General features: G+C 38.9%; 1 protein-coding gene across 1 annotated transcript in view; it reads right to left on the bottom strand.

Moving 5' to 3' along the window:
• Positions 1-27089, bottom strand: part of creb3l2 (cAMP responsive element binding protein 3-like 2) — a 34194-nt gene continuing 7105 nt past the window's right edge. Inside the window, exons 2-12 of the mRNA XM_079817450.1 lie at positions 14772-15000; positions 12688-12893; positions 12524-12608; positions 9263-9444; positions 9025-9171; positions 8881-8939; positions 7770-7838; positions 7501-7600; positions 7214-7337; positions 4433-4676; positions 1-1248 (exon numbers count right to left, since the gene is read on the bottom strand). Of these exons, the coding sequence (XP_079673576.1) occupies positions 1179-1248; positions 4433-4676; positions 7214-7337; positions 7501-7600; positions 7770-7838; positions 8881-8939; positions 9025-9171; positions 9263-9444; positions 12524-12608; positions 12688-12893; positions 14772-15000 (1515 nt within the window). The 3' untranslated portion in view covers positions 1-1178. The remainder of the gene's footprint in view (positions 1249-4432; positions 4677-7213; positions 7338-7500; positions 7601-7769; positions 7839-8880; positions 8940-9024; positions 9172-9262; positions 9445-12523; positions 12609-12687; positions 12894-14771; positions 15001-27089) is intronic.

Genomic DNA, 27089 nt, shown 5'->3' on the forward strand with positions numbered 1-27089 from the left:
ATAATGCGTTTACTAAGGAAAATATTTATTTGCTTTGCAAAAAACAGGACAGAAACAAGGCAGTGATTTCAGAAAGATCATTTTAAGAGCCTGAAATTGTATTGTGATGCAAAGAAAGTGTAACATAATTAAGACTGCAGTCATATAACACTCATTACACCAAATACAGGGGAAACGCACCAAGCATCTGAATGCATCACATCAGGACCAAACAATCTCCTTCAAAATGCTCTTGTTTCCAGGATAAAAGGATCACAGGCATGCTAAAAAAAAAACAATAAATAAGAGATCGATTCAACAGGGGACACAGTGCAAGGGAGTCCACCACATGCCCGGATGCAGATCGCTCAGGACTCAGGTTGTCACAACCGTTCATATCTGGGCATGAGAACGCTAGAATTGCAGACGAGCATCCTTTACTCCCAGAAGAGCGCAGATGGGATTTGGATGGTGGCCAGCCAGAGACAAAAAGAGCCATCTGTCCTTTAAAGACCTTAAACCAAATAAAAGAGGGCAACGTCATACGAGAGAGCGTCCGTCCTTTTCACGTCATGTCCATATTGTCCCTCTTTTATTGCCCTCGATGACAAACATTTCCACTGATATCAATCACATTAATTCATATCTCTCCCAACATACTTCCTCCATATTACAATAGAGGATACTGCAAATATTTACATATTCAGACAGAGCGTTTTTTTCTTCTTTAAATGCTTTGGAAATTTGCCATCTTCATACTGTAAACACCGCCTATTATTTTAATTCAATGGAATTCAATTATTATTTATGAATCTTTGGATGCCTGAAGAGAACGTGGTTTTGTAAATCTTTGATTGCCATGCTACATGATGCATCGTCGTGTGAATATGCAAAAAGACGCAAATTCAATATATTATTACTACACAATTTTCAGTAGCATGGGGCAAGTAGGCAAAAAAGGTAAAAAATATCACAACCAAAATTCAAAGCATATTCAAAAATATAATGCGAAACAGTGTACTTGAAGTATCAAAATTTGATATACTGCTGGAATGGAATAAAAATACATTTTTGGGTTTTTTCGTAGTTATTTAAAAAAAAAAAAAGGACATCTAAGTAAAACAATACTTAAAGTATATCTATATAAATACAGAGCCTATCGCCCCGTCACTGCAGGGGAGAGGAGGACCAGCCGGATCTCACGACGTCTCGTTGACGGTCCTCTCCAACTGTATGACTTTAGCGGTCTCGTTTGACCACTTATCGGACCTGCAGAAACAAAACAGATGCTTTACATCCGCACCAAAGATGTACAAAGATCTCTGCCCTCGGCATTACTGGGAGCGCCCACAAAACGTCATATCCACCATATGCCGTGGGGGAAACAAGCCATTAGAATGAATGCACGTAGACCTTGTTAGACGCTTTATCTTTATTCTTTGTAATGATTATGGTTTATTTTTTAAATAAGTTGCCATGTGGCGTTCTGCACCTCTAGTAAGTTAAAAAACCCTGATCTGAAGTTTTATACTGACAAATAAACAGACGGAGCCGTTCGTCAATTCCGAAAGCCTGCAATACATCCATTACAATGAAACATTTGCACTACATGATGCTGGTATTATTGTAAAGATGAAAAAAAAAAAGAGATTTCATTAATTGCAATGGCAAATGTTTGTTGAATAAAACGCCAATAAAGTCATACTTGTTGTCACGGGACTCGTAATAGGGTTAGTTCACCCAAAAATGAAAATTCTGTCATTAATTACTTACCCTCATGTCGTTCGACAGCCGTAAGACCTCCGTTCATCTTCGGAACAGAAATGAAGATATTTTAGTGTAAATCTGATGGCTCTGAAAGGCCTCCATTGGCTCAATGCACGGTTCACTCTCAAGACCCATAAAAGGTACTAAAGACGTCGTTACAAAGTCCATCTCACTACAGTGGTTCTACAATAACTTTATGAATTGGCGAGAATAATTTTTGTGCGCAAAAAACCCCTAAATAACGACTTATATAGTGATGCCGATTTCAAAACACGGAATCATGAAGCTTCGAAGCGTTATGAATCAGTGAGTCGAATCAGCGGTTTGAATCGCCAAATTTCAGCAGTTTGGCGGTTTGACACCCGATCCGAATCATGATTCGACTCACTGATTCACAACGCTTCGAAGCTTCATGAGGCCGTGTTTTGAAATCGTCATCACTATGTATATCGTTATTTAGGGTTTTTTTGTGCACAAAAACTATTCTCGCCGATTCATAAAGTTATTGTAGAACCACTGTAGTGAGATGGACTTTGTAACGACGTCTTTAGTACCTTTTATGGGTCTTGAGAGTGTAAAGTGCCATTGTGCCAATGGAGGCCTTTCTGAGCCATCGGATTTCAACTAAAATATCTTCATTTCTGTTCCGAAGATGAACGGAGGTCTTACGGGTGTCGAACGACATGAGGGTAAGTAATTAATGACAGAATTTTCATTTTTGGGTGAACTAACCCTTTAAAGCAGTTTTTCACGATGCCACATAATGCGTGAGGTTATTAATGTACAAAACATTGAAAAATATTCTTTATTTCATGATGGGAAGGGCTGGGCTCATGCTTGTGCTTCAACACTTGTACATTTTCTCGTCAAAATGCAGCTGCTCCCACAAATATTACACGACATAATAGCTAGGCGACTTTATAAATCACTCAGTCTTAATTCTGATAATATTGTGACACTGACATGTCAATTTCATAGCACAAGACATGTTTTATGATCATTTTAAAACGTTAAATGTATGTAATACATACTTTTAATCCATTAAAGTCAGAAACACTGAATTAACGTCTTCATGGAAAGACTGGGTGATTAATAAAGTAGGCATGTCATACCTATATGGGGGTTGGCGGAGCAGCATGTATTTTGATGAGAAAATTACACCTCTGGCCATTGATTCCGTTGGGTCGTTTATCAGTCAGATACAGTACGGACAATCGGACCCAATGCGGCTCAGTTTTTATATATATCTTGCTCTGTCGAGCGGCAAAAGTGATTCTACACCGGCTGTACTGGGTTAACCCATAGACTGTAAAAAAAATGTTAACATAGTGTCCGTGACGTCACCCATAGGATTCTGATGAGCAGTTTTGAAGCGTGAAATAGCGTCAAGCACCCCCGGATAACAGAAAATGGGCAAAAAGGCGGGACGTGGGCAGAGCTGAAGTGATGCGATGACAGACAGACAGCAGATAAATGGGTATCCACCTGTCACCCGAAGTGGCCACGCCACTAATTATGCAGAACTCTAATGCTTTATATAATGTAAACGAATGAGTTATAAAAAAATTCACCCCCCTCACAGTTGTCATGAAGGGCAAAATAAGCCGTATAGACCAAAACCACAATTTGTACCAGACTGTAAACATGTTTTATTCTCTTGTAAAGTTGGGCATTTTCACATGGGGCTAAATGAGGTTCTGCTCCCTTCTGGAGCCCCTAGTGGCCAGTCTATAAATTGCAGTTTATGTCACTTCCGTATTGGCTTCAAGAGAAACTGCGGGAGGTTGCTGCTTGGGGTTAACCCCATTCGTTTACATTGAGGGAGAATGGACTGTTTTCCCCCACGTCGACTCCACACCCACGCCACGCCCCCAGCTATGACACGACGCAGACCAAGTCTATATTAGCCTACTATTGCTGCGTTCCAGTTCATTTTTATTATGCCCTTCACTCGTTAACTTCCCTCCGTCTCGTTCACTCGGATGTGCGTCATTGCTTACGTTGCATGAGTACCCACTACTGGAGGAACATTTGCAATGGGCTGAACTGAAGCCCTTGATCACTTCGAATCCACAATGGAGTTGATTTATTATTCTTTTTTTTTCCTTGACGAAATTGTTTAATGCAGCATTATATATGTATACAGGTATATTTGGGTTGTTTGAAACATTTTTTTAAATAATAAAAATATCATAGAGTTGTTTGTGGTGGGGTAAATTAAACGCAATATGCGGTGACGTCACAATCGTGTTGCATTGTGGTATATAAAGCTGCCTGAAGTGTACATATGAAGTAGACTCGCCCTTGCTCCCTCGGTCAAAATCGAGGGAGCAAGGGTCTGGCCATATAAACTTCCCTTGTCCACTTCACGAAGTGAAATGCACTTCAAAATGGTGGCGGGGATTCCCCCAAGGGGAAGTGCTTAGGGAAGTTCACAAGTGCGTATATAAAACTGGAGTGGAACGCAGCACTAGAATGGGAGAAAGTGCAACGTGCAATATGGCGAAATAAGTCCCGCCTTCTAAATAAAAGAGCCAATTGCCATTCATTGGAGAATTCAATATTTCCCCATTTAAATAGATACGACCTGAGAGGCGTATCAAAGATGGCCGCCGAGCGAAATATCTTGCTTTACAGGGACTTCATAGCTCATCAAATCAAGCGGCCATAAAGGGAAGTGCATTACCTGTGAGAATGCAGGTCTATAAGAATCGCCTTTTGCGAGTGTGTTTCATTAGTGTTGAGTAAAAGTGGGAGGGGCTCCGCTTCACTCAGCTCCGCCTGTTCCTGTTTGTGCTGCTGTTCTAAGCGCCAAGCCGCCATGACATCAGCCTGTTGGTCCCATTCAGGATATTCCCCGCCCAATCCGATAAGATGGGGGTCGTCCAGACCGCCGTGCTCCTGAATGCTCAGCAGGTTCCGGGATTTCACTGTGGAAATGAACAAACATTCTCATGTTTCACAAATGGAGGTGCATTTCACAAAGGCCATGCACTGGTCCGATACGTTTTGTGGTCCGCGCCGACTCGCGCATATGATCCGCTATGATTACACTGTCTGTTCCCTATCCCCTATATAGTGTCAGAAAATAGTAAATATGTGAACAAGTGACCGATTTTAGCCGCAACTTCTGCAACTCGTTGTTCTTAGTCTGTTTATAATGTAGGGGGCGGAGCTTCAGATTCTAGAGAGCATTTGATTGGACAGAAAATCTGAGAGTGCAGCGTGATCAAAATCATTCATCCATAATGGCGGAAGTGAGAGACTGTAGGTTTTGAATGCTTACATCTTCTAAATGCGAATTTTGTCATTGTTTTGGAGCACAATATTTTTGATTTCATGGGGACTTTAATACCAGACGCGAATGCTAAAGTGTCTCAAGCTGAGCATTTGTGATCGGATCACCTGAGATGGATATTAATATCAAGGCTTGAAATCAAAAGAGGACATCTCTTTTATTAGTGCTGGTCTTTAGACAGTGGCGTTTTGTTCGAGCGGTGCATTAACTGAATAACATGCGTGGGAGAAACTTGATGGAGAGAGATCAGAGATCAGCGATGATGAACCGATCGCTCTGCTTTTAAAGGCATGATAATTACTGCCCCACTCAACCACTGATAATGACTCTCAGAAGCTCAAGAGTGGGGCGCAGCCGACTATAGCCTCTTAATATGGATCCGAATACAGTCATTCCTCCATTCATTAGTCAGCAGAGACAGAGAATAATGAGCAAATTACAGGAGGGATTGCAATGGACACAAGCGGCGCGTGCGTATTAGGGCTGGATCGATTTGAAACTGTTGGCTTCGGTATAATATCAGCTGTAGTACCTCAGGAATGAAGCGAACGAAACTTTAGTCAACAAATTAACAGCTTTAGACAACTGATATGTTGATAAGATTTGTATATCATTGTACATTTTAAAAAACTTGAAATGTTCAGATGATTATTGATTTTTATTGATAATAAATAACAATTTAATATAATAAAACCAGAGCTTTCCCTATCCGATCCGGAATATCTGCGTACACACGAGAGCAATGAAAACGACTCAAAACGATGTAGTATACACAACGGGGCCAGTATTTGGCGCTGTAATTCTGCCACAGAAATACACTAAAAACTGAGAAGAGTTGTGGCTAGGGGTACAGCAATGGTAGTAAATACACTACTTACCAGATGTGTTTTATTAACGCCTACACCCTAATTCCCACCCTTACAAAAATGCAAATACAGTGATTTAAATGACACAATATTGATGTGCGCATGCCCAGTGCCCGTAGTTGTATCCCACGCGCGGGACGTGGTGTGATGACATCGCCGTTTCACAAAATACACGGATTGGCTGTACAGACGAGAACGCAAGGGTGTCGTTTTCAGATTTATCCACTCTGGGACCCGGTTTCAAAAAAATATCGGTTTCATGCTCCCAAAACGCCGGATCCGTGTGGACGACACGCTGATATGGAACCAAATTTTAACGTATGCAGCTAAACGTTTCTCCGTGCGGACGGGGCCTCAGTGTGTGTACTGTGTATAATTATTATGTATATTTCAATACACACACATGCATGTATATATTTAAGAAATATTTGCATGATATATATATATAATTAAATAATGTATCATATATAAATATGATACATTTTCCTAAATATATACATGCATGTGTGTGCATTTATACTGTATATACATAATAATTATACACAGTACACACACACATATATTATGTAAACACAAACTTTTATTTTGGATTTATTTTGGAAACTTTTATTATCACGATTAATTAGATTTATATATAAAATATTAATAATTATTAGGGCTGTCAAAAGATTAATTGCGATTAATCGCATCCAAAATAAAAGTTTGTGTTTACATAATATATGTGTGTGTACTCTGTTAATTATTATTTATATATAAATACACACACAAGCATGTATATATTTAAGTAAAAATATTATTTTTATATATAAAACATTTATATTTATATATATTATAGATTATATAAATGTATATACAGTATATACATGCAAATATTTCTTAAATATATACATGAATGTGTGTGTATTTATATATAAATAATAATTAACAGAGTACACACACATATATTATGTAAACACAAACTTTTATTTTGGATGCGATTAATCGCGATTAATCTTTTGACAGCCCTAATAATTATATATAATATATATTATATTATACATATATCATGTTCATTTGTGTAATAAGTCTCAAATTAATACAATTTTGTTTGAATTAAATTATTTAAATTATTATTCAAATTAAATGACTGTAGGCAACAAATGAACAGCCTCAACTGTGTATGCGTAAACGTTTTGCATATCATTATACATCAAAAAAGTTGAAATGTTCAGGCAAAAGGCACATTTTTATTTTATTTATATTAAATAAGTTAATGTAGTTTGTTAATTTATTTAAAATATTGGCACAATCCTAGCATGCGCACCTGTAGCAGTGTATGACTCCTGTATGGAGATCTCTCTGGTCAGGCCTGTTTTGGTGATGGAGGAGCAGGGGCTCAGGCCTTGGTAGAAACTCCCCAAGAACACAGAGAAACACAGAACCACCACCTGCACAAGAACAAAAACCAACACTTCATTTAAACATAGCAATGTTTCTGTTTGTGTTCGCACACACACCCACACACATCTATAATAAGGTGCATCAGTCCACTGAGCAGAGGATCTGAGCGTCCAGCAGGGCGGTGACAGAGGAGGGGCAGGAAGCTCTCACCATGAGGCACGTGGAGGTCTGGGTGCCCGTCACCCGGCAGGACCGCGGGACCTTTCCTGCCACCACCGCCTGCAGCGAGTGCAGCTGCTGCAGCAGAGACCTGAGAGACGCACATTTACATAATCAATACAAATCAGTTTGCATAAGATGTATAATTAATCACTGAAAAGTCCACCAGCAAATGAAACAATGTGCGAGAATAAAGTACTAGGGAATCATTTCATTATCACCTTGTAGTGTGTATAAATGGAAAGGTTCGAGGGTCTTACTTGTTGGTGCACTCGAGTGTTTCAACTTTCCTGCGCAACTCGTTGTTCTCGCTGGAGCATGTCTCCACCCTGTGGACGAAGAGGGTATTGCAATGTCACATGAGTTTCATCAAAGTCCCTTTCAAGGAAAGCCGAAAGCCATTTTTGCAACATCTACTGGAAGCTATTTCAAGCATCCAAGACCAAGTCCAGAATCCTGAAATCTCAAAAACCACTTGCTGAACTCACAATTAAATAACATATTTTATATCAGCAACAAAATCTGACATAAACTGCTAAAATAGCGTTAAAAAGCATACTTTTTAGGCTAGACCAGCCTATGCACATGTGCACGTGTCTCACAACACTGACTGTTTCTATAGCAAAACGTTCCAATGGCAGATGCAGTGATGCGATGACTTTACCAATCAGCGATTGGCTGTTTTATTTAGAAGGCGGGACTTATTCCGCCATGTTGCATCATGTTGCACTTTCTCCCATTCATGGTAATATGAGTGCACCATCTTTTTATATCTATATATTAAGTCTTTTTCATTTCATGCAGCTACTAAAAATATTTCACTTGTTAATCCCTGTAACATGAAACTAGATTTGCAACCCATTTTACTTTTTTTATTTTTGTTGGTTTCAGAAGTGGAGCGAGATATACTTTATACTTTCATTAATAGAAATAGGAGGTATATTGAGGTATATTTATATATGCTTATATGCATATGTGAGAATGCACGCGTACTGTATTTATGCATATACAGTACATATATATTGTATGGTATTTACTTGTCTTGTTATGTATGTTTTTATGGGGACAAATATGATTTATGTGCTTTCTTATGTGATATTGTGGATATATAGTGTTGCCAGCATCAAAGATGAATTTCTGTCAGACAATAAAGTTAAACATAAACATAGGAATAATGTGCACAGATGAATAATTTACAATAGTATATTCATTATGTATTTTTTTCATTTCACGTCACTGAGCGACATCAAAGCCTTTTACGCTTGATCAGCTCGATATTTAAACAGGATGAGGGCGGAAAGTGATAATTTGTACTTCATAAATGCCACAATTATGTGACGATGATCAAACCATTATATTTATCGGACTTACTTCTTTTCTAAAGCATCCATGTACTCTTTCTTTTTCCTGCGGCTCTCTTGTGCTGAAATCTGACGGGGAAATTCACGAGTATTAGTGTATCGGACATTAAACTCAGTACTCGTATTTACATATTTACACAAGTTTGACACCAACCTTGTTCTTGATCTTTCTGCGAATCTTCTTCAACGCTTTCTCCTCGGCCTTGGACAGCGGCAGCTTGTTGGGCACCGGGTATCCTTCAGCAATGAGCGTGCGTTTCTCCTCCTCAGTGAGCAGGAGAGGACCTGAGCCCTGCAGTTTCTGTCAGAAGACACAAGAGGAGGTCACTTGACCATCTTCTTTCAGAAATTCGAACACATATGGTGAATTAGCCAGATTTCTTGGTACTCACATGGGGTGCCGTCAGCAGAGGAGAGTTGGAGAGGGAAGAAGGGGCTCTTGGCGCCACCTTGAGGACAGCGGGTGTCTGTGTGGGGCTGGCGGGGGCGCAGGGGTGCACAGGACTCTGACTTCCCTCCGAATCGCTGCCATGAGAGCTGGGAGGAGTGGGTGGCATGTGCAGAGACTCCAGGCCTGGCGAAAAGCATCACAGATCGATTCTCATTGGTCAATCATAGCATTCTGAGGGCAAATATTTGTAATATCCAAATTTTCTGTATAGCTGTGCTACATTTGTGTCTCTTGTATCACTTTCTTCTCAAATAATATAATCATAAAATAAATTATTTCATGTCCAATGTTTATTGGAAAGTACATGTTTAATAAGTATTTTTCTACTCAAATGATAAGATAAACTATTTAAATTATTAAATGATTAAATTATCATTTAAATAAAAATATTAAATTATTAAAATGTAATTATATTAAAAAAAATCTGTAAGTACACATGCAATGTCTTGTTATTCTCAAATAAATAAAAGTAAAATTGAATCATTTAAAATTATGAAATACATTTAAATCATTTAAAATTAAAATCACTTAATTATTTTTGTCAAGCATATATGTAATGTATTTCTTCATAACTAAATTATTAATAAATACATTATTTAAATTATTAAATGATTTAACTTAAATGATTTTAAATTAGTACAATTAAATTATTTGAAACTAAAATCAATATTTCATGTTTATTGTTTTGGTAAGTATGTGTAATACATTTTTCTTATCAAATAAATCAATTATTTAAATTATTAAAATTAATTTAAAACGGAAATCAAAAACCTTTTTGGAAGTGTGATAATGTGTGATAATGTAAAGTCAGCTGGTCATTATTGAAAAATATCACTTTGTTTATGATAATGACCATGTGACTGTACACTTTAAAAATAAAAATAAATCAGACCTCTCGAGCTTAGTGTCTCCAATGACTTTTTTAGTGACTGGTCACATCAACAACCAAAAAAAAAAAAATTAGCCTAATTAAATATCTATGAATTGAATTTTATCAATTGTGGCGATAATCTGTTAACATGGGCTCAATGTCCCAAAAGAAAAAATTTATGGAAAAGCATAAACACAAAAGTAAAACACAGAACACAGACAGGGTTGACAGTTTATTACATCACTTTATTAACAAGTCAATTCCAACACATGATATTTGGTGAAAATATCTTATTTTAAATAAGGGAAAACAATGAATACATTATAGAAGTCTTCTGCATAACAGGATGTCTTGATGTGGTGAAGAAAACTTTCCAAAGCGGCACTGCAGATGTTAAACACCTGCGAATAAAAATAAAAACTAACATTAATGACAAAGTTCCCCTGCATCACATCTGGCAAGTGACAGAACAGAAGTTACTTATAGAATGAGGATGAGACTCTTGTCAGTCGATGTAGATTTTGCTTTATCGTTTATTTCATGGTATGTAAATATTCCCAGATTTCCCAGACAAGCGTAAAAAAATGAATGGATGAATAAGGAAATCACAAGCTTGACGTGTTTGATGTATAAAGGCTTATTGCCTCAAAAGAGGTTGATGGCAACTGCAATCTAACGGCACTGTGTTCGGATGGCGCACATATCACACAAATGACAACTCACAAGTCCATTAAACAGTATTTGAACACAGCAGTAGCATGAGATAATAATTACGAGGTACTCGCGATTGTACAAAATGCCTTTTAAACTTCATACCGAGAATCATTTCAGTGTTCAATACTCACCATAACGTCTTGAAACTTGTGACGATGAATATTTGTATCCTCTTGGGAATGTTTGCTTCGGTCTTCAGCACCGGCTGGTTCGGCTCCTCCCGTTCGGCTCCGGCTCGGCTCGGCTCCTCCCGTGCATCCGTATTTGAATTCTCGGTTACACTTTATTTTAAGGTGCCATTGTTACAGTGCAATTACATATTTAAGCACTGAGTAATATTTAGTAAGTACATGTACTTACTATAGGGTTAGGGAAGGATTAGGGTTTGGTTGAGGGTTAGTTATGCCTAAGTCACTGTTATTACTATGTTAAGTACATGTAACAAGGACACTGTAAAATAAAGTGTTACCGAATTCTGCAAATTAACAGTTTTCCTCAGGCGCATTTTGCACATGCGTATGCAGTTTTTTGGATGTAGGACTTCACTTCGACTTGACTGAGCACAATTAAATATGTATTGGTGATCAGTGTTGGGAAAAGTTACTGTAAGTAAGTAAAGTAATGCATTACAATATTGCGTTACTCCCTTAAAAAGTAACTAATTGAGTTACTTAGTTACTTTTTAAGAAAAGTAATGAGTTACATTACTTTTGCGTTTCCTTTGCGTTACTTTTTCTCACCTGGGCTGGGCTTGTTTTGTTTGTTTTCTTTACAACAAAAAAAGTTATATTTTTGTGCAAATGTAAAGACCTCTTCATACCAAAATTGAAATAATAAGCCTCAGGATGAGGTAAAAATGCAAATTCATGCATTAACAGTAGAGGACACAGCTCTGCTGTGCTTCCATAATGGAAAAATAGGACGCAGAAGAAAAAAAGTTTTACCAATAAAAACAAAAAAATCTAGTAATTTTTGCTCATGGCATTGGTCAATAAAGATAGATTAAATGCATACAAATATTTGTTTTATTTAACATTTCATTATTGGAGGTTTGCATAGTAGGCTACTCTGATTTTTGCATTTGACTGATTTGATTCATTTTGAGGAGTACTGAATCTTTATTGTGCAAGTGAGATGAATAAATTCTCACATTTAGTCAAGAACTACAATAGCCATCATGTTTACACACAACGCCTCTGCACTTACTCTCAACATGGGGACAAGAGAGCTGTCAGTCAAATAAATGTAAAAAAGTAACTCAGATATTTTGTTGTAAATGTGAAAAGTAATCTGTTATTTTACTAGTTACTTGAAAAAGTAATCTGATTACGTAACTCAAGTTACTTGTAATGCGTTACGCCCAAAACTTTGACAATTTAATTGAATATAAATATTACATTTTAAGTTCAGACCTCAAGCTATGATTAGTACAATGCATATTTTTGCATGGGGGTAATTATTTGGAAGTCATTTATTGAGCCAATATGTAATTGTCAGTTTTCAAACTTTTGTATTTTACAGGGTACATTATTTCTTGTGCTTAAATGGACTTGATACTATTAACAGTGATCTTTATTTTCTGTGCAACAGCACAAAATGGCTGAAACGGTGTTTTACCTTTGGGTGAGAGGTTTAAGAACTGATCCACCTCGTGTGGCTCCAGCTTAATCTGAGGACTGAAACTCTCACTGTCCTTCTTCACCTGCAACAACGCACGTCAATCAGCACTTCAATCAATCCCACTCATTCAAGCACTGATATACGGGTGTTATCATGCTCACATTGATGGGCTTGACCTGTGCGGCCTGAGGGAGGGTCCGAGAGATGGTGGGGTCACTGGTCTTAGTCACAGGCTCAGTGGCGGGGCCCTCGGGGGTCAGAGCCAGGGTCAGGGTGGGCAGCAGGACGGGCGGGTCACACAGGAGAGGTTCCATCTTCAGCCCTTTATCTTCCTGCTCCATGGGCCACTCGTCATTGTCTGAATCACCTAATAAAACAGGAGTTCAATTACAGATGCAATACATTTGAAATGATTTGCATTTAAAGGGATAGTTCAGCCAAAAATGAAAATTGCGTCATCATTTACTCACCCTGAAGTTGTTCCAACCCTGTATGAGTTTATTTGTTCTACTGAACACAAAAGAAGATATTTTGAAGAATGTTTGTAACCAAGCAGATAGAGCAACCATTGACTACCATAGTAGGGGAAAAAAATACTATGGTAGTCAATGGTTGCTCTCTCTGCTTGGTTACAAACATTCTTCTAAATATCTTCTTTTGTGTTCAGCAGAACAAAGAAACTCATACAGGTTTGGAACATCATGAGGGTGAGTAAATGATGACAGAACTATCCCTTTAAAGCATCACTATGCAACTTTTGGCGCTCTAGCGGTTAATGAACAAAACTGCACGCATCTTGCGGAAGAACATTGTAGTCGGAGCTACTTCTCTCTGTTTATGTCTATGTCGAGTCACGCAGGTACTGGATTACTCCGCAGCGGTGCCGACCTGTACCAGACTAAAATAGTCTGAATATAAACCCTTATTATAAGTGTACCATAATGATTCAGGATAAGACCAAAACCCGGTTTGAAAAACGGATTCATTATATACTCACTCAAATTGAGCAGAAGAAAGCTACATAGTGCAGCTTTAAAGGGCACCTATTGCACTGTTATTTGATTTGACCTGAGTAGTATAAGCTGTTTGTGCATGTGATCGATCTGCAAAGTTACAAAGCACAAAGTCCACGCCATCTCTCCAACAGAAAACACTTGAAATGCCTCGTTTGTAGTTTGTAGCATTATTTCGGAGACTTCATCATGTTACACATTTGCACAACTGGTTTTAGTTTTTTGGTTACACCTTATTTGGACCCACTTTATATTAGGTGGCCTTAACTACTATGTACTAACATTTTAATTAATCATTTGATACAATGCACTTATTGTGTACATACATGTTTTTACATTGTACTTACAGACCTGCATGTAATTACGTCTGTAATTAATTTCTGTAGTTACATTTGTAATTACACAGTTGGGACTTCCCTTACACCTAACCCTACCCTTAAACTTACCCATCCCACCACACCTGTCCCTAACCCTACCCGTATCCCACCTCAATATCAGCCAAGGTGTTTTGCATTACAATGTGAACACAGTAAGTACATTGTACTTATTTTTTTTATGTAAGTACATAGTACTTAAGGCCACCTAATATAAAGTGGGGCCCTATAGGGTTAGGATTAGGTTTGGTTTCGGGTTAGTTGCATGTAATTATGCTTTTTTTTTATTAATAACTAAAGAAACTACATGTACCGTGTAACAAAGACACTAAATAAAAGTGTACTTACCCAAAAATTTAATAAACGGATATGAAATATGAATTTTAGTTTTAATAATTGGCCCTCCCTCATTGAACAGCAAGCGATTTCGTTGATTTCGCTGTTTTTTTTTCCCGCTGCGAAGGACTTTTATTCGTTGTATAAACTTCCAATACCGATGCGATTTACCATATATATAATATTGTTTACAGCTGCTCATGAGCCGATTATGATAAGGGGTGTTACATTTCCGACACACGCTCCAAGTAGTTGACCAATCACAACAGACTGGGCCAGCTGACCAATCAGAAAGTTGGGCTTTAAAGAGACATGAACTAAAACAGAGCATTTCAGGCAGAGGGTGAAAAGAGGTGCTGCAGAAAAGTACAGTATGAGAAACATAATGCGTTTTTTGAACTTTAAAATCGTGTATATGTATTCCAACAGATGCCAAAAATAAAATTATGAACTTGTAAATGAGCATAATATGGGCCCTTTAAGACTAAATTAAACTAGTTTCTCATTTTGGCCAAAGATTACCTGCATCACTGCCAGGTTCCCCGGGCAGATGGGAAAGGGGCGACTGCGGGCGTGAGTCTCCACACAGCGAGTAACTGTGTTCGGCTTGAATGTGTGGCGGCACTGGAGATGCAGGGGTCAGTTCCTCCTCGGTGTCCATAGCATCTCCACGCCCGGACAGGAACGGGTCGCTTAACAACTGCCCCAGCAAAGCCTCTTGGGACAGATCATCTAGAAGCTCGGTGAAGTGCTGCACAGGAAGAACAGGAATCTGAGTTGAAACGAAGTGCTCATTAAACCACAGCTTGTTAAATAGACCTTAATTGCAAGAAAACATAAAACATCAGCAAGTTTCTTTGAACATTAGACCCCATAGCCTGAAGAAACAGACTAAACATGAGAACAAGAGCCCACAGGGTAACCCGCTCCACCAATCAGAGGGGATCACGCCTTCTCCCGTCCAATCAGACGGCTCGTTCCTTGGCATTCTTTTCGGTGCATTCCAGCCCATCTTACCGCACCTCAACATGGTCCCCAACTCCTCAAACAGGTTTGGACAGGCTGAAACCCTTCCAGACATTCACTTTATCGCTTAAAATCGCTTAAAATGCAGCACTTGTGCTAACTCGTGCCATTTCCTCCATATTCTAACAGCACCAGAACTTCTCATATTCTCTCCTCAGGGGCTGTTTGAAGGAATGTTCTGAATTCAACACATTCTGCATTTTTGACTCGCTGTAGATCACCACAACAAACAAACAAAAACATGTTTAATGCACTTACAATGAACCACAGATAAGCGTTCAAATTCACAATGGTTTCAAAAGTCTAGCCACAAGACAAGAATTGCTTACAAATCAATCGTGTCTGTGCAAAGTTATAGCAATTGAATTTGAAGCTATTCTATCACAACAGACTCGTCTCCATCTGCATAGATGAGTCAGAGTCCCGGCTGCTCATCCACAGGATGAAGAGGGTCAATGCAGCTCTGAGATGCAGATATTCAAACAACTGCTGCCTCCTTTATGTGCATCTGTTCATGTGAACGACCAGCAGGATCCATAGTACAGTCACGCATGGTGCAATATGCAGGTCTTTGGGTTCAGCCAACAAAGGCAGATTATAAGATCAAACAATGCTGCTTTGACTAGCACAAACTTATACAGCAGGATATGATGCTTGGTGCTGCTGACTGATAGTAATACAGCACACAACAGACCGACACCGTGTGAAATTGCATACTTTTATAGTCGGTACATTTGGTTTGAAACTTGCTTTGCGACTGTTAGAAAAGTATCATCTTGTATATAGTATGAATGTGTTGCCTGGCTATCACCAGACCAAGCTCAATTTAAGATTGAACATTGGTCTGGGGATATGCATTTTCTACTGCACAAGAGGCGTGATAAACGAGCATAATTCAAATGACTTTGTATGCAATTGGATAGTCCTCCAACCAATTAGACCACAAGAGGCGTGATCAACGAGCATAATTCAAATGACTATGCAATTGGATAGTCCTTCAACCAATCAGACCACAAGAAGCGTGATCAACGAGCATAGTTGAAATGACTCTGTACGCAATTGGATAGTCCTTCAACCAATCAGAACACAAGAGGCGTGAACAACGGGCATAGTTCAAATGACTATGTATGCAATTTGATAGTCCTTCAAACAATCAGACAACAAGAGGCGTGATCAACGGGCATCAACCCATCGCTTCTCTATCCGTCATCGCGTTAAACCCGCCAATAGCGTGCCAGGTGGATAAGCCAGTCTGTGATTGGTTCCCGCAAAAGTGTAACAGAAGCAATAGAAATGAATGTACAGGTTTCCAGGGCGAAATCAAATCGCCGGCAGATCAGGCTGGGTTTACCCAGGCTAATGAATGTGTTTAGTATGAATGAAATTTGAACGTACTACATCCGCCATGTTGTCATTGTCATGTGACCAACGGGTCAGTTGCGTCGCTTCACTGCCATTCACAAATCCTCTCCCGTCCCCTCATGGGAAAGTAAAGTGTCCATCAAATGCAAACTTCAGAATCTTGTCTTTAGTAGGTGGTCATTCGGGTACTTTCGACGTTTTTTTTCAAAAAACTGTGTATTCCGTCATATATTCTTTTGCTGTGCTGTTTTTCGCATACTTGTTTTTGCATTTTTTGGGGGTTATTCGATTTTTGGATGCAGCGCAAGTCTCTGAATGTTTCCGGCACAGATTAGTATATGTCCAAGAATGCATTACAGTAGATGCCTACAATTAGTTTTTTTTTTTGGCAGAATCTAGTAGTAGCTGAAATGCATACATGTTGAAGTGCATAGTGCACAGTGTACTTTTCAAGGTCGCCTAGCAGATAGATCCGTTTGGCTAACACTAAATATAAACAGAACGGCCTGTCAACATTATGTCTATTGAGGGGTCATGTCCATAGTGGGACAAAACAAAACTAAGGATCTTTTCAAGAAAGAAAAAAAAGCAGAGTTGCTTTGCAAAACCTAGCCTGATGTCTCAATATGCAACTTCCTTTAAACCCTAACTGAAAAAGAAGACATTAGTGATTATTTGTAATGCTCTTCATAGAAATGTGCAGTTAATTGCACAATAAGTGCCCCACACAAAGTGTTTGTATGAATCTAATAAGCATAAAAATGTGATGTCTGCCCAAGCAAGGTGCACAGTTATGGAAATACATACACTGACAGGCAGTCGGACCGAATGCAATGATTGGATGAGCATTTTTTGGTCCTACACCTTCCACAGATGCTTTCAGGATGTGAAGAGACACTCAACAAGCATAACAAAAAAAAAATACCCTGCCTTTAAGCCCAAAGCATACTTCGGTTTTTACGCGAATGCGAAGGTCCACGTACAGTGCATGTGATGCAAATTTCATCACCAGAATAATACGCACACCGTCCGATTTTTTTCTTTATACGCGCAGGATGCATATGTGCATTACTTTTGCACTAATCAGTTGTTCCACAAGGTGGTAACACTGGCCTGGGCCGTTGTTTCACAGTACAAAACAAAACTAAAGACACTAAACAACAAAATACCAGAGACTGCAACAACAACAGATGCGAGCATTGACAAGCGTTTTTATTGGTCATAACGTCTGGAGAAAAATAGCTTAGACACCGGAGAAACATTCTAGAGAGCTTGTGTCGAACGCCTGCCTTCACACATGCTATCTGATGGAGTGCATTACATGTTCAACTATATAGTTGATTCTTTACTGTTGTTTGTGAATTCCCAAGAGCGAAATCCAGTCATTTTAATAGGAATCAACACTGGAATCTGCATGATTTCCACATGCAGATTTCACAATGGCTCAAGTTGGTCTTTGCCACATTCACCAACAGCAAGCTGCTTTGAAAGTGACTTCTGTGCTTCATACATCGCACACTATTGACAACAGAAAATGGGCCTGTGAAATGCAAAGGCTTTGAGTGACGCCTAAAAATGCTGTCTAGGGGCAGCTCACAAGGTTTAGGAAAAGAGCCTCCAGCAAACATGTTAGAGAAATGAGCTAAACAGGCAAACTGAGCAAACTAGGAAGGAAAGCCGTGGAGTTGGGGATCAAAATGGAGAGAAGCCAGCGTATGGGATCAATTACAGACTGACTCAGATCCAGAGGTTAGCCAAGTCAAAAAACAGACAAACACACAGAGAGAAAAGAAAACAGCTAAATATGCACACAAGGAGAAGGAGAGAACAAGAGAAAGCATGGGTGTCAGGACTGACAAAGTCGTTCTGGAATGCCTTGTGTCCTACATTTTCCACTTTTGTTACTCAACAGCAGCTCTGTCTGGACAGCCGACCTGGGTGAGAAAACGTCTGGACGTGCATGAGAATTGCATGCAGGTGTTCCTACAGAGCCTGCCGCCCACCCCAAACACACATTAAGTATGTGTTCATATAAGCAGTTCTCTTTTGAACTTGCTTGAACTCCATATTTGGCAAAGAACCGCTTTTGTGGAATGTCTTCTTAGACCCAAAAATATCTAAAGCAAGCGTTTCCAAAGTCACTTAAGGTGAATGCACCATGCAGAATACAGCAGAGCGCCATTGAGCAGCAGTTCAAATCAGGCCAAGAGTGGGTGAAGTTATCAAGATGTGATCTAACAAAGTTGTCATCTTCTAGATGCATTAGCAGCAGTCATTTCCATTTCAATGCAAAATTGATGAATTCACACATGGTGGAGTTATGACTGTACACCGTCACCATATTATTATGCCATTCCTGCATCCGTCACGGGCATCTGACACTCTTGAGTGTGTGATAAGATGATTATGATGATTGCTGAAAATTGCTGGGTGTCGACTGCTCTATAAGAGGAATATAAGAGACCGCTCGCTCTGTCTCTGAAGAGGACAGACGTGAGGTTTCAAAAGGTTCAAGAATAGAAATAATCACTTCTAAGTGCCTGTTTGGGATCAGTTCATTCACCATATGGAGTGCACGGTCTATACTTAATTTAAATACCATCACTGTAAACCCTAACGCTCAAAAATAATTCATTGGTTTGAGTAGAGCCAACTCAAATTAAACAAATTAGAATACACTCTAAAAAATGCTGGGTTAAAAATAACCCAAGTTGGTTTGAAAATGGACTAACCCAGCGATTGGGTTGTTTAACATTTAACCCAACCGCTGGGTTAGTCCATTTTCACTCCAACTTGGGTTATTTTTAACCCAGCATTTTTTAGAGTATAGTATTTAAAACTTTCTTTTTCTTTTGAGTTCACAAAACTGACGCATTTTAAGTAATCTGAATTGTTTCATTGTTTTGAGTTTTATGAACTTATTTTAATTTAGACAAACTTCAATTGAACTGAAACTGGGCCGGGATTTCCATTTCCCAGCATGCTTTGCCATGACATTCAAAAGGGAGAGTAAACGCTAAAATTAAGTGTTATCTAATTATAATTTTTTTGCAAGATTAAATGTTAAGTGGGATATTTAGTAGTTTAATGTTTTGCTATGTTAGTTATGGAAAAAAAATGTTATGTTTGGTTTTTGGGAGGTTTCCATCATGGAGTGGAGCAAGAGCTTAGTTTGAGAACAGGTTGAGAACAGGAGAACAGTGTCAAATGTTTTATTTTGCTGTACTCATTCATTGCTAATGCTATTAAAGCATTGTGTTACCAATTAGCAAGGTAGCATTTATTGAATTATCTAGTTAAAAGCTAGCCGTTTCCACTACTAAAAATATTTAAGTTGAGATTACATAATACTTTTAAGTTATATGTATGAATTAGCTTACTCAAATATTTCATGTTAGGCACTACACTGAAAAAAATTATTATGGCCCGATTAAATTAATTATAATTAATTTGTGCTCGTTTAAATAATTTAAATTTAGTTTTTTGATTTTAATTTAAAAAAAATTATTGGTTTTATGGGAATTGCATGTGTTTTTGTTTAAACTGAGATAAAATAAATTGATTGCGACCACTTACGATACAATTTTTTTGGTAAATTCAACGAATAATTTTTTTCAGTGTATGCACGATACTGGATTTTTGCCGATATTTTTCAACAAATTTTGGCCGATGCACTTTTTTTTTTTTTTTTTTTGAAAACACCATTTTGAGCAAAAACTATATTTTTTCATTCTGGTATAAATTTTCTGAGGTCTCCTTACTAAAAGGATACTTGTTAAAAATAAATAAATGTTAATTAAGTTCTTTTTTATAATGAGTATATTAAAAGATCTGAAAATAACTAATAAAGTCAGTGATTTTTCATCATTTTATAACATCCGATGGCGATTTTTATATTTTAAGCAGAAATCAACCAATTCCGATGTCGTACCAATAATATTGTGTATCCCTATTAAGCGCTTTAAAATGTATGAGTACTGCTTCTAAACTTAAATGTAACTGATTACCTCAATTTTTTTGAGTTTTGCCAACTTATTCAGGTTTAGTGTCTAATTGTGAGATGGTCAATTAGTGGTGTGAGATGGTGGTCCAGTGGGTTAAACCATGGAACTGAAGGTTGCTGGTTTGATCCCAGCGGTCACCACCAGTGTGTCCTTGAGCAAGGCCCTTTACTCCATGTTGCTCCAGGGGGATTGTCTCTGTAATAAGGGCACTGTTAGTCGCTTTGGATAAAAGTGTCTGCCAAATGCATGAATGTAATTGAGCAGTTTATATTTCAATCACTTTTGTGCACAATACACATACAGCATACTTATGAAATAGTTGGCAGTATGCTGTTTGAGTAAGACACACCCTGTTTCATCATTATATATGCCTGCATCCAGTTGGGTGGATTCTAGGAGTGAAGGCTTCTTTGTCCGTAGTTTGGATGGGTGTAGTAGTACATGTGGTTTCAGTTGGGGGCAGGGAGACGCAATTTGACCATTTCTGAGTTTTTGCCCAGCTGGAGAGTCGAATAGTGGTTGAAGCCGCTCCTCCAGTGATGACAGAGACATCGGGGGTGGATTCAGACAGCGGTCTGTAATTTTTTCCTCCTTAAGGGGGTCGTGAATATCCGTGCAGGAAGAGGAAGTTTACTAGCCAACCCTTCAAGCAGCAAAACAGATGTGCGGAAAGCTGAACCTGCAGGAGACAAAGATCAGCGCTCGCGAGGCTGGACCTTGTCCTTTACACACAGTTGGATCTGACTCACTGATATTAGCCACTAAAAATCAATTTACTTTGGACTGAAGGGCTTCAGACTTATCTCAGGCTTGAGGAAAGTCAAAATGTCCTCTTAAACAAAACACTCCAGGACGGTTGGAAAGTCTCTTTGAATGCTGTTATACAAGTAGGACAAGAGCCAATGTCGAGTGACATTAAACTGGTGGCCTTGTTTGACTGGATGGGACTTTTTGACTCAAGTTCAGAGTTAACCTGTCTTACTGGACGTTTGTTCAGAGTTTACTGACTGCCTACACTGCTGACGTGAATCAAAACAGCTCAAATCCCAGTAAAATACATCACAAAGTAGAGTAAAGTTGCATGATGAAGTTACTTTGAGGAGAAACTGGTGTTCCTGTCTTAATCAGATCATAAATAATTAATGTGAAAGAGTGAAATTCAGATTGCATAAATTGTTGTGAGAGTTGTAAAACTAATCGAAAGTGATACTAATACTGTAAAGGCACTTGCTTTAAAGCAATGTATTGTATAAAATGCTATATAAATAAATGTGACTTTTGTGGGAAAAGTTGTGTATCTTATCCTAAAGTTCACATTGCAAATCTTGTTTGTGCCAAAGACAAATCCCACCAGAAGTCCATCACTTTTTCCATGATTCACTCTTCCCTCTCTGAGAGTGTTTTGACGTCGCTTGGCTCGTGTTCAAGCTCCTTGTGTGCAACTGTTAGGGTTGAGCGTGAAATGTGTGCCGTCGCAGCTGCGGCTTCAGTTTATATAAGGGAAGAGGCCTTGATAGCGACTGTGCTGTAAATTCACAGCAAGACGAACACACCCTGCATATTCAGGGACGTCCCGTCCTCCCTTCCCCCAGGGGAGAGTGATGCGCTGGAACTGCAGCGGGTGTCGGCGACTTCTGTAACTCCAGGGGTCCAGGAAACGGCTCCTCTGCAATCAACATCTGGTCAATATTGACCTTAAAGGTCCCATGGCATGGCATTTTTCTATTATTTTATAGTGTTTCCTGAGGTGTACTTATATTGTTAGTATGATTTTTACATCATAAAATGTCATAATTTAGAAATAAAAGGCATTTTTTCTATACTGCTGTTTGCCCTGTGGCTGACTGCCCTGCTTCAAGAGGCGTGTCTGCTGTGAGACTTCAGGAAAAACGCCCACTGTTGTGATTGGCTGACATCTTTGCATTTTAAATGAGCGGAGGGGGCGTGGTTTAACGAGGCACGAGCAGGCACGAGTCTGCCAGAGACAGATGGACCTGTGTTCACTTCACATCAGTTCTCTCAGCATGTCTCAGTTCAGGGTGAACTGTTGTAGTTACTAGAATATACTTCAGGTTATTAGTTTATTTCTAGTCAGAGGGGCTGTCACTCATGTCAGAAAGTTAGTAAATTATGGATCAGCGCTGACTCGAGACGCGAACCGTTTAGAACGATTCAGTCCGATTTGGTGAACTGGTTCGGTTCACTAAAAAGAACCGATTCAAAAGAATGATTCGTTCGCGAACAGAACATCACGGAGACGGAGCGATTGCTAACAAAGTTATTTATAGTAACTACTGAGTTATGAGAGCGTTGTCTGTCAGCGCGAGTTTATTGTGTTTGTATCTGAGAGTTCTGAATAAACACGAGTCCCAGTCACACCGAGTCCTCTTCATCATTATTCTACCAACTTTGTAACACATGCAATGTACCATTACAGCGAGATGAACGAGTTAGTAAGTTTGATTAAAGCATTATTTCTAGATATGTTCCAATCATATGAATAGCGTCAGTGATGCGCATTGAGTAACTTACACAGCGCAAACAAAGACACAACAGCAGTAATCGAATGTAATCCAGTTTATTGTGGGGAAAGCTGGCTAGCCTAGCCCAGATACCCTCACGCTTACCCCCCTTCTGCTTAATCTCACGCCGCGTTTGGTGCCTCCGCTGTGGGCCAGATGCAGTACTGGGGGTCGGGGATGTTGAAGGCCGAGCTTCGGCGTGTGTGAGGTTTATCTCTAAAGATGTTACTGCTGATGTTAAACAGAAAAGACTGTATGCACATTTTAGAACAGATAGACGCGACGAGGACGTACAAAACACTGACTCACAAGATAGAAAACACGAAAACACCGTTCTGTCGGGAGAGAGAAAAGCCGCAGCGTGTGCACGAATAATAAATAATTAGCTACACATCAGAAATCAATGATCACAGATCAGAAGGAACTGAAGAAAGACTTCTGTTTTCATTTGTACATCCAAACACTGAGAAACTGCCAGTTCACTCGTTCACAAGTAACGTTAATGATCTCGAGTGTTTGCATCGGTGTGGCAGATTCTCTGGGCGGGGGAAAGGGAGGAAACCGTTCCTGCTTGGACGTCAAACCAGGAGACTTCAGGATTGGCTCGTCTGGCCTGTCATTTTCTCAAAGGCAGAGAGAGACAGCCAGAACTCGGGTTTACGCCGATCAACATTTCTATCCACTTGGGGACAATATTCAGGCTAGGGGAACTCATATTAATGTTGAAATACCTCATAAAATGAAAATTTCATGCCATGGGACCTTTAAAGCGCACTGGATGTAAACAATCAGTGACGGAGGATAACAAAAATCCAATCTGGATTGAATGGAAACACTTGATCAACCACTCTTTGCTCTTTTAGAGGAGGAACAGTAACTCAGACTGAAGCAGTGAAACATCCTGTTTGTCCAATACACAAGTAGCAACGGCGTAAACAATTTTCAACATTAAATATTTTAGGTTTAAAAGATATACATATAACAGCAAATGCCTTTTTAAATAGCTGGTCATCATATCTTTTTTTCAACCTTTTTAGAAACATATATTAATAAGTATAAACTAATATGTTTCAGCCTGTATTTTATATATATATATATTAGTTTTACTTAATTTTTGCAGTAAAATATCCAAAAACCTCTAGGCCAGTGTTATATATTTGGTTCATTTGAGTACTGTCCCAATATCCCAAATGTTCGCAACTATTTGTAAATCGTGAGAAATTGCTATTTTAACTAAGGAACCGGGACGTGTGAGGAAGTCGCCTGTCGATTGCGTCATTTCTACGTTCCCCTCGTTTTCTGGTTTTATTTTGCAGAAACGCTTTACTCTCACTGCAGTGTGAACAAGTGTCACAGCAGCCACCGAGTGAACTCACAGAGTAACGTCAGAACAATTTTCAACACTCAGGTGGATCTAATATGATAAACAGAGCTGCGTTACCTCATACTCATGACCAGAAAAGCGGAACTGTCATAATAAAAGTCCTGCTGCTCGCGAGGCGTGTGTTGCGTTCATCTTATTAACAATCGCTCCAGCGGCCTTGCTCAGCTCCACAATACTCGCTCCTGCTCTGCTTCACACTACAGTAATGTTAATAATCGTATCCATGAACATGATTTCTGCCCGAGTCCTATCCCGATTCTTTTCCACCGGCTGTGAGGTGAAGACCACATGTCCCAAGATTCTGCGCTCAAAGCTGGGGTCATCAAACGACGCCTTTGTTTTGAATAGGCGACCTCTAGCGGACTGAAAAGTTACATAGTGCACCTTTAATAATGTGAGGCATGTCAGACTTACCATTTATTTAATAATCTGAACGATTCGATTTATTTGCATCACATTAAAAATTATGAGCTTGAACCGCCTTTTATTTGTAACGCATTTTATTCACTTGATTATACAAAATAGGCTTAACTACAGGGTTGGTTTATTAAATTAAATGTTTTAAAATTGTATAAAACAACTGTTTGAATAACAATGTGGTAAAGCCTATTTTATTTATAAAATAAAAAATATATATATAATTTTTTACATTTTATTTTATATATAATATAGGCTTTACCACATTGCTATTTAAACAGTTGTTTAATGTAATTTTAATATTTGATATTATGTTTGAAATATTTTAATCTATATCTTATAAGATATAAACATTATATCATATATAAATATAATATAGTAAAATATATTTTATAATATACAATATAAAAATATTATAAATAGGCAAAAAATGTAATGCTCTGGATCTAGGAGTTGTGTACTCAATTTCAATTCCCCTTTTATTTTGCAAAACAACTGATAAAATGACTGGGGGAAGAAAAAGAAAAACACTGTGCTTACAATTACAATGGCAAACTTGCAGCTCACTAACAAAATCAGTGGCTTTGTTCTCACGGAAAATAGAGGTTCTCATGCAATGTTATACTCCCAAAGCTAATAACCTTTCCCGCATCCCAGCACCTCCATTACAACCCCCTCCACCCTCCCACCAAAATACATTGTTTGAATCAAAGCAAGATCGGACTCCAAGGGACACTTAGACAAGGCCGAGTGAAACCACAAGATCACGATGAAGAGACTGAATGTGTAATGAGTGCGCGTGCGCTCTGAGAAGGTTCAGGCTCAAGTTGCAGCTTATACAAGCCATCCATTCAGAGCAAAATAGCAAGAATGTGCATCGCAGAATGATGCAACTTGCAAGAAAGACGGACGCCAGGCCGCCTCAGAAAACTCTGCCCTCTTGGAGAACAGTCCAAGCCTGTGTCCACCCGGCCCAGAGAGAGCAGAGAGAAGGCGGCCTGCTCATGCCGGAGGACAGAGGGTTTCTCACTACAGAACGCATGCCAGCAGACTTGCTCCCCCCCCCATCCCGTCCCACACGACCACCCCACTAAAGCTTGAGTCATCAAAGAATACCACGTGACTCCTGAGTGACAAATGTTATCAAAATGTCAGAGAGCTCAGGGCTGCAAGATCAGTCTGTCCTGACATGCTATCCAATGTACACACACATTTTAAGCACCAGGATGCCGTCAATAATCTGCCCTGCCCTAAATCATCATACGGTCTATTTATGTGTACAAAAATTACACATTCAAAAAGAGTTTTGCAATTAGTTAAAAAGAAAGTCGCTGTTTGGATTTAAATAGGCAATGCTTAAGAGTCTTCGATTGGATCATTATTGCAGTGATTATTATGATTCTATGTTATATGTTTGGCAACAGTTCTTCTAACCATAATTGATGGAGTGTGTAGCTTTTCATTTCTTAAACAACCTTGCAGGAAGACACATCATGGCCATATTCCAGGATGACAATGTCAAGATTCATCAGGCTCAAATTTTTAACGAATTGTTGGGAGGGAGCATAAAGAATCATTTTCAGACAGGAATTGGCACCTCTGAGTCCAGATCTTAAATGCATTGAAAGTCTTTGGGATGTGCTGGAGGAGACTTTACAGAGTGCAGGACTCTTGCATTGTCTCTTGACCAAAAATTGATGCACCTCTTGATGGAAATAAACATTGTGATGTTAGTCACAAGTTGGCCACTGAAGCCTCTTGGTCTGTTCCAGTCACACGGGATCTTAAAGGGTTAGTTTACCCAAAAATGAAAATTAGCCCATGATTTACTCACCCTCAAGTCAACCTACGTGTGTATGACATTCTTCTTTCAGACAAATACAATCAGAGTTATATTAAAATATGTCCTGGCTCTTCCAAGCTTTATAATGGCAGCCCAAAATTTGAAGCCCCCCAAAAAAGTGTATCCATATCCATTATAAAAGTAATCAAAACGGCTCCGGGGGGTTAATAAAGGCCTTCTGAAGCGAATCAATGGGTTTGTGTAAGAAAAATGACCATATTTAAAACTTTATAAAGTAAAATATCTAGCTTCTGGCGAATCTCTTTTCGTATTCGAAAAAAA

This window comes from Gobio gobio, assembly GCF_949357685.1.
Source record: "Gobio gobio genome assembly, chromosome: 5".
NCBI lineage: Eukaryota > Metazoa > Chordata > Actinopteri > Cypriniformes > Gobionidae > Gobio > Gobio gobio.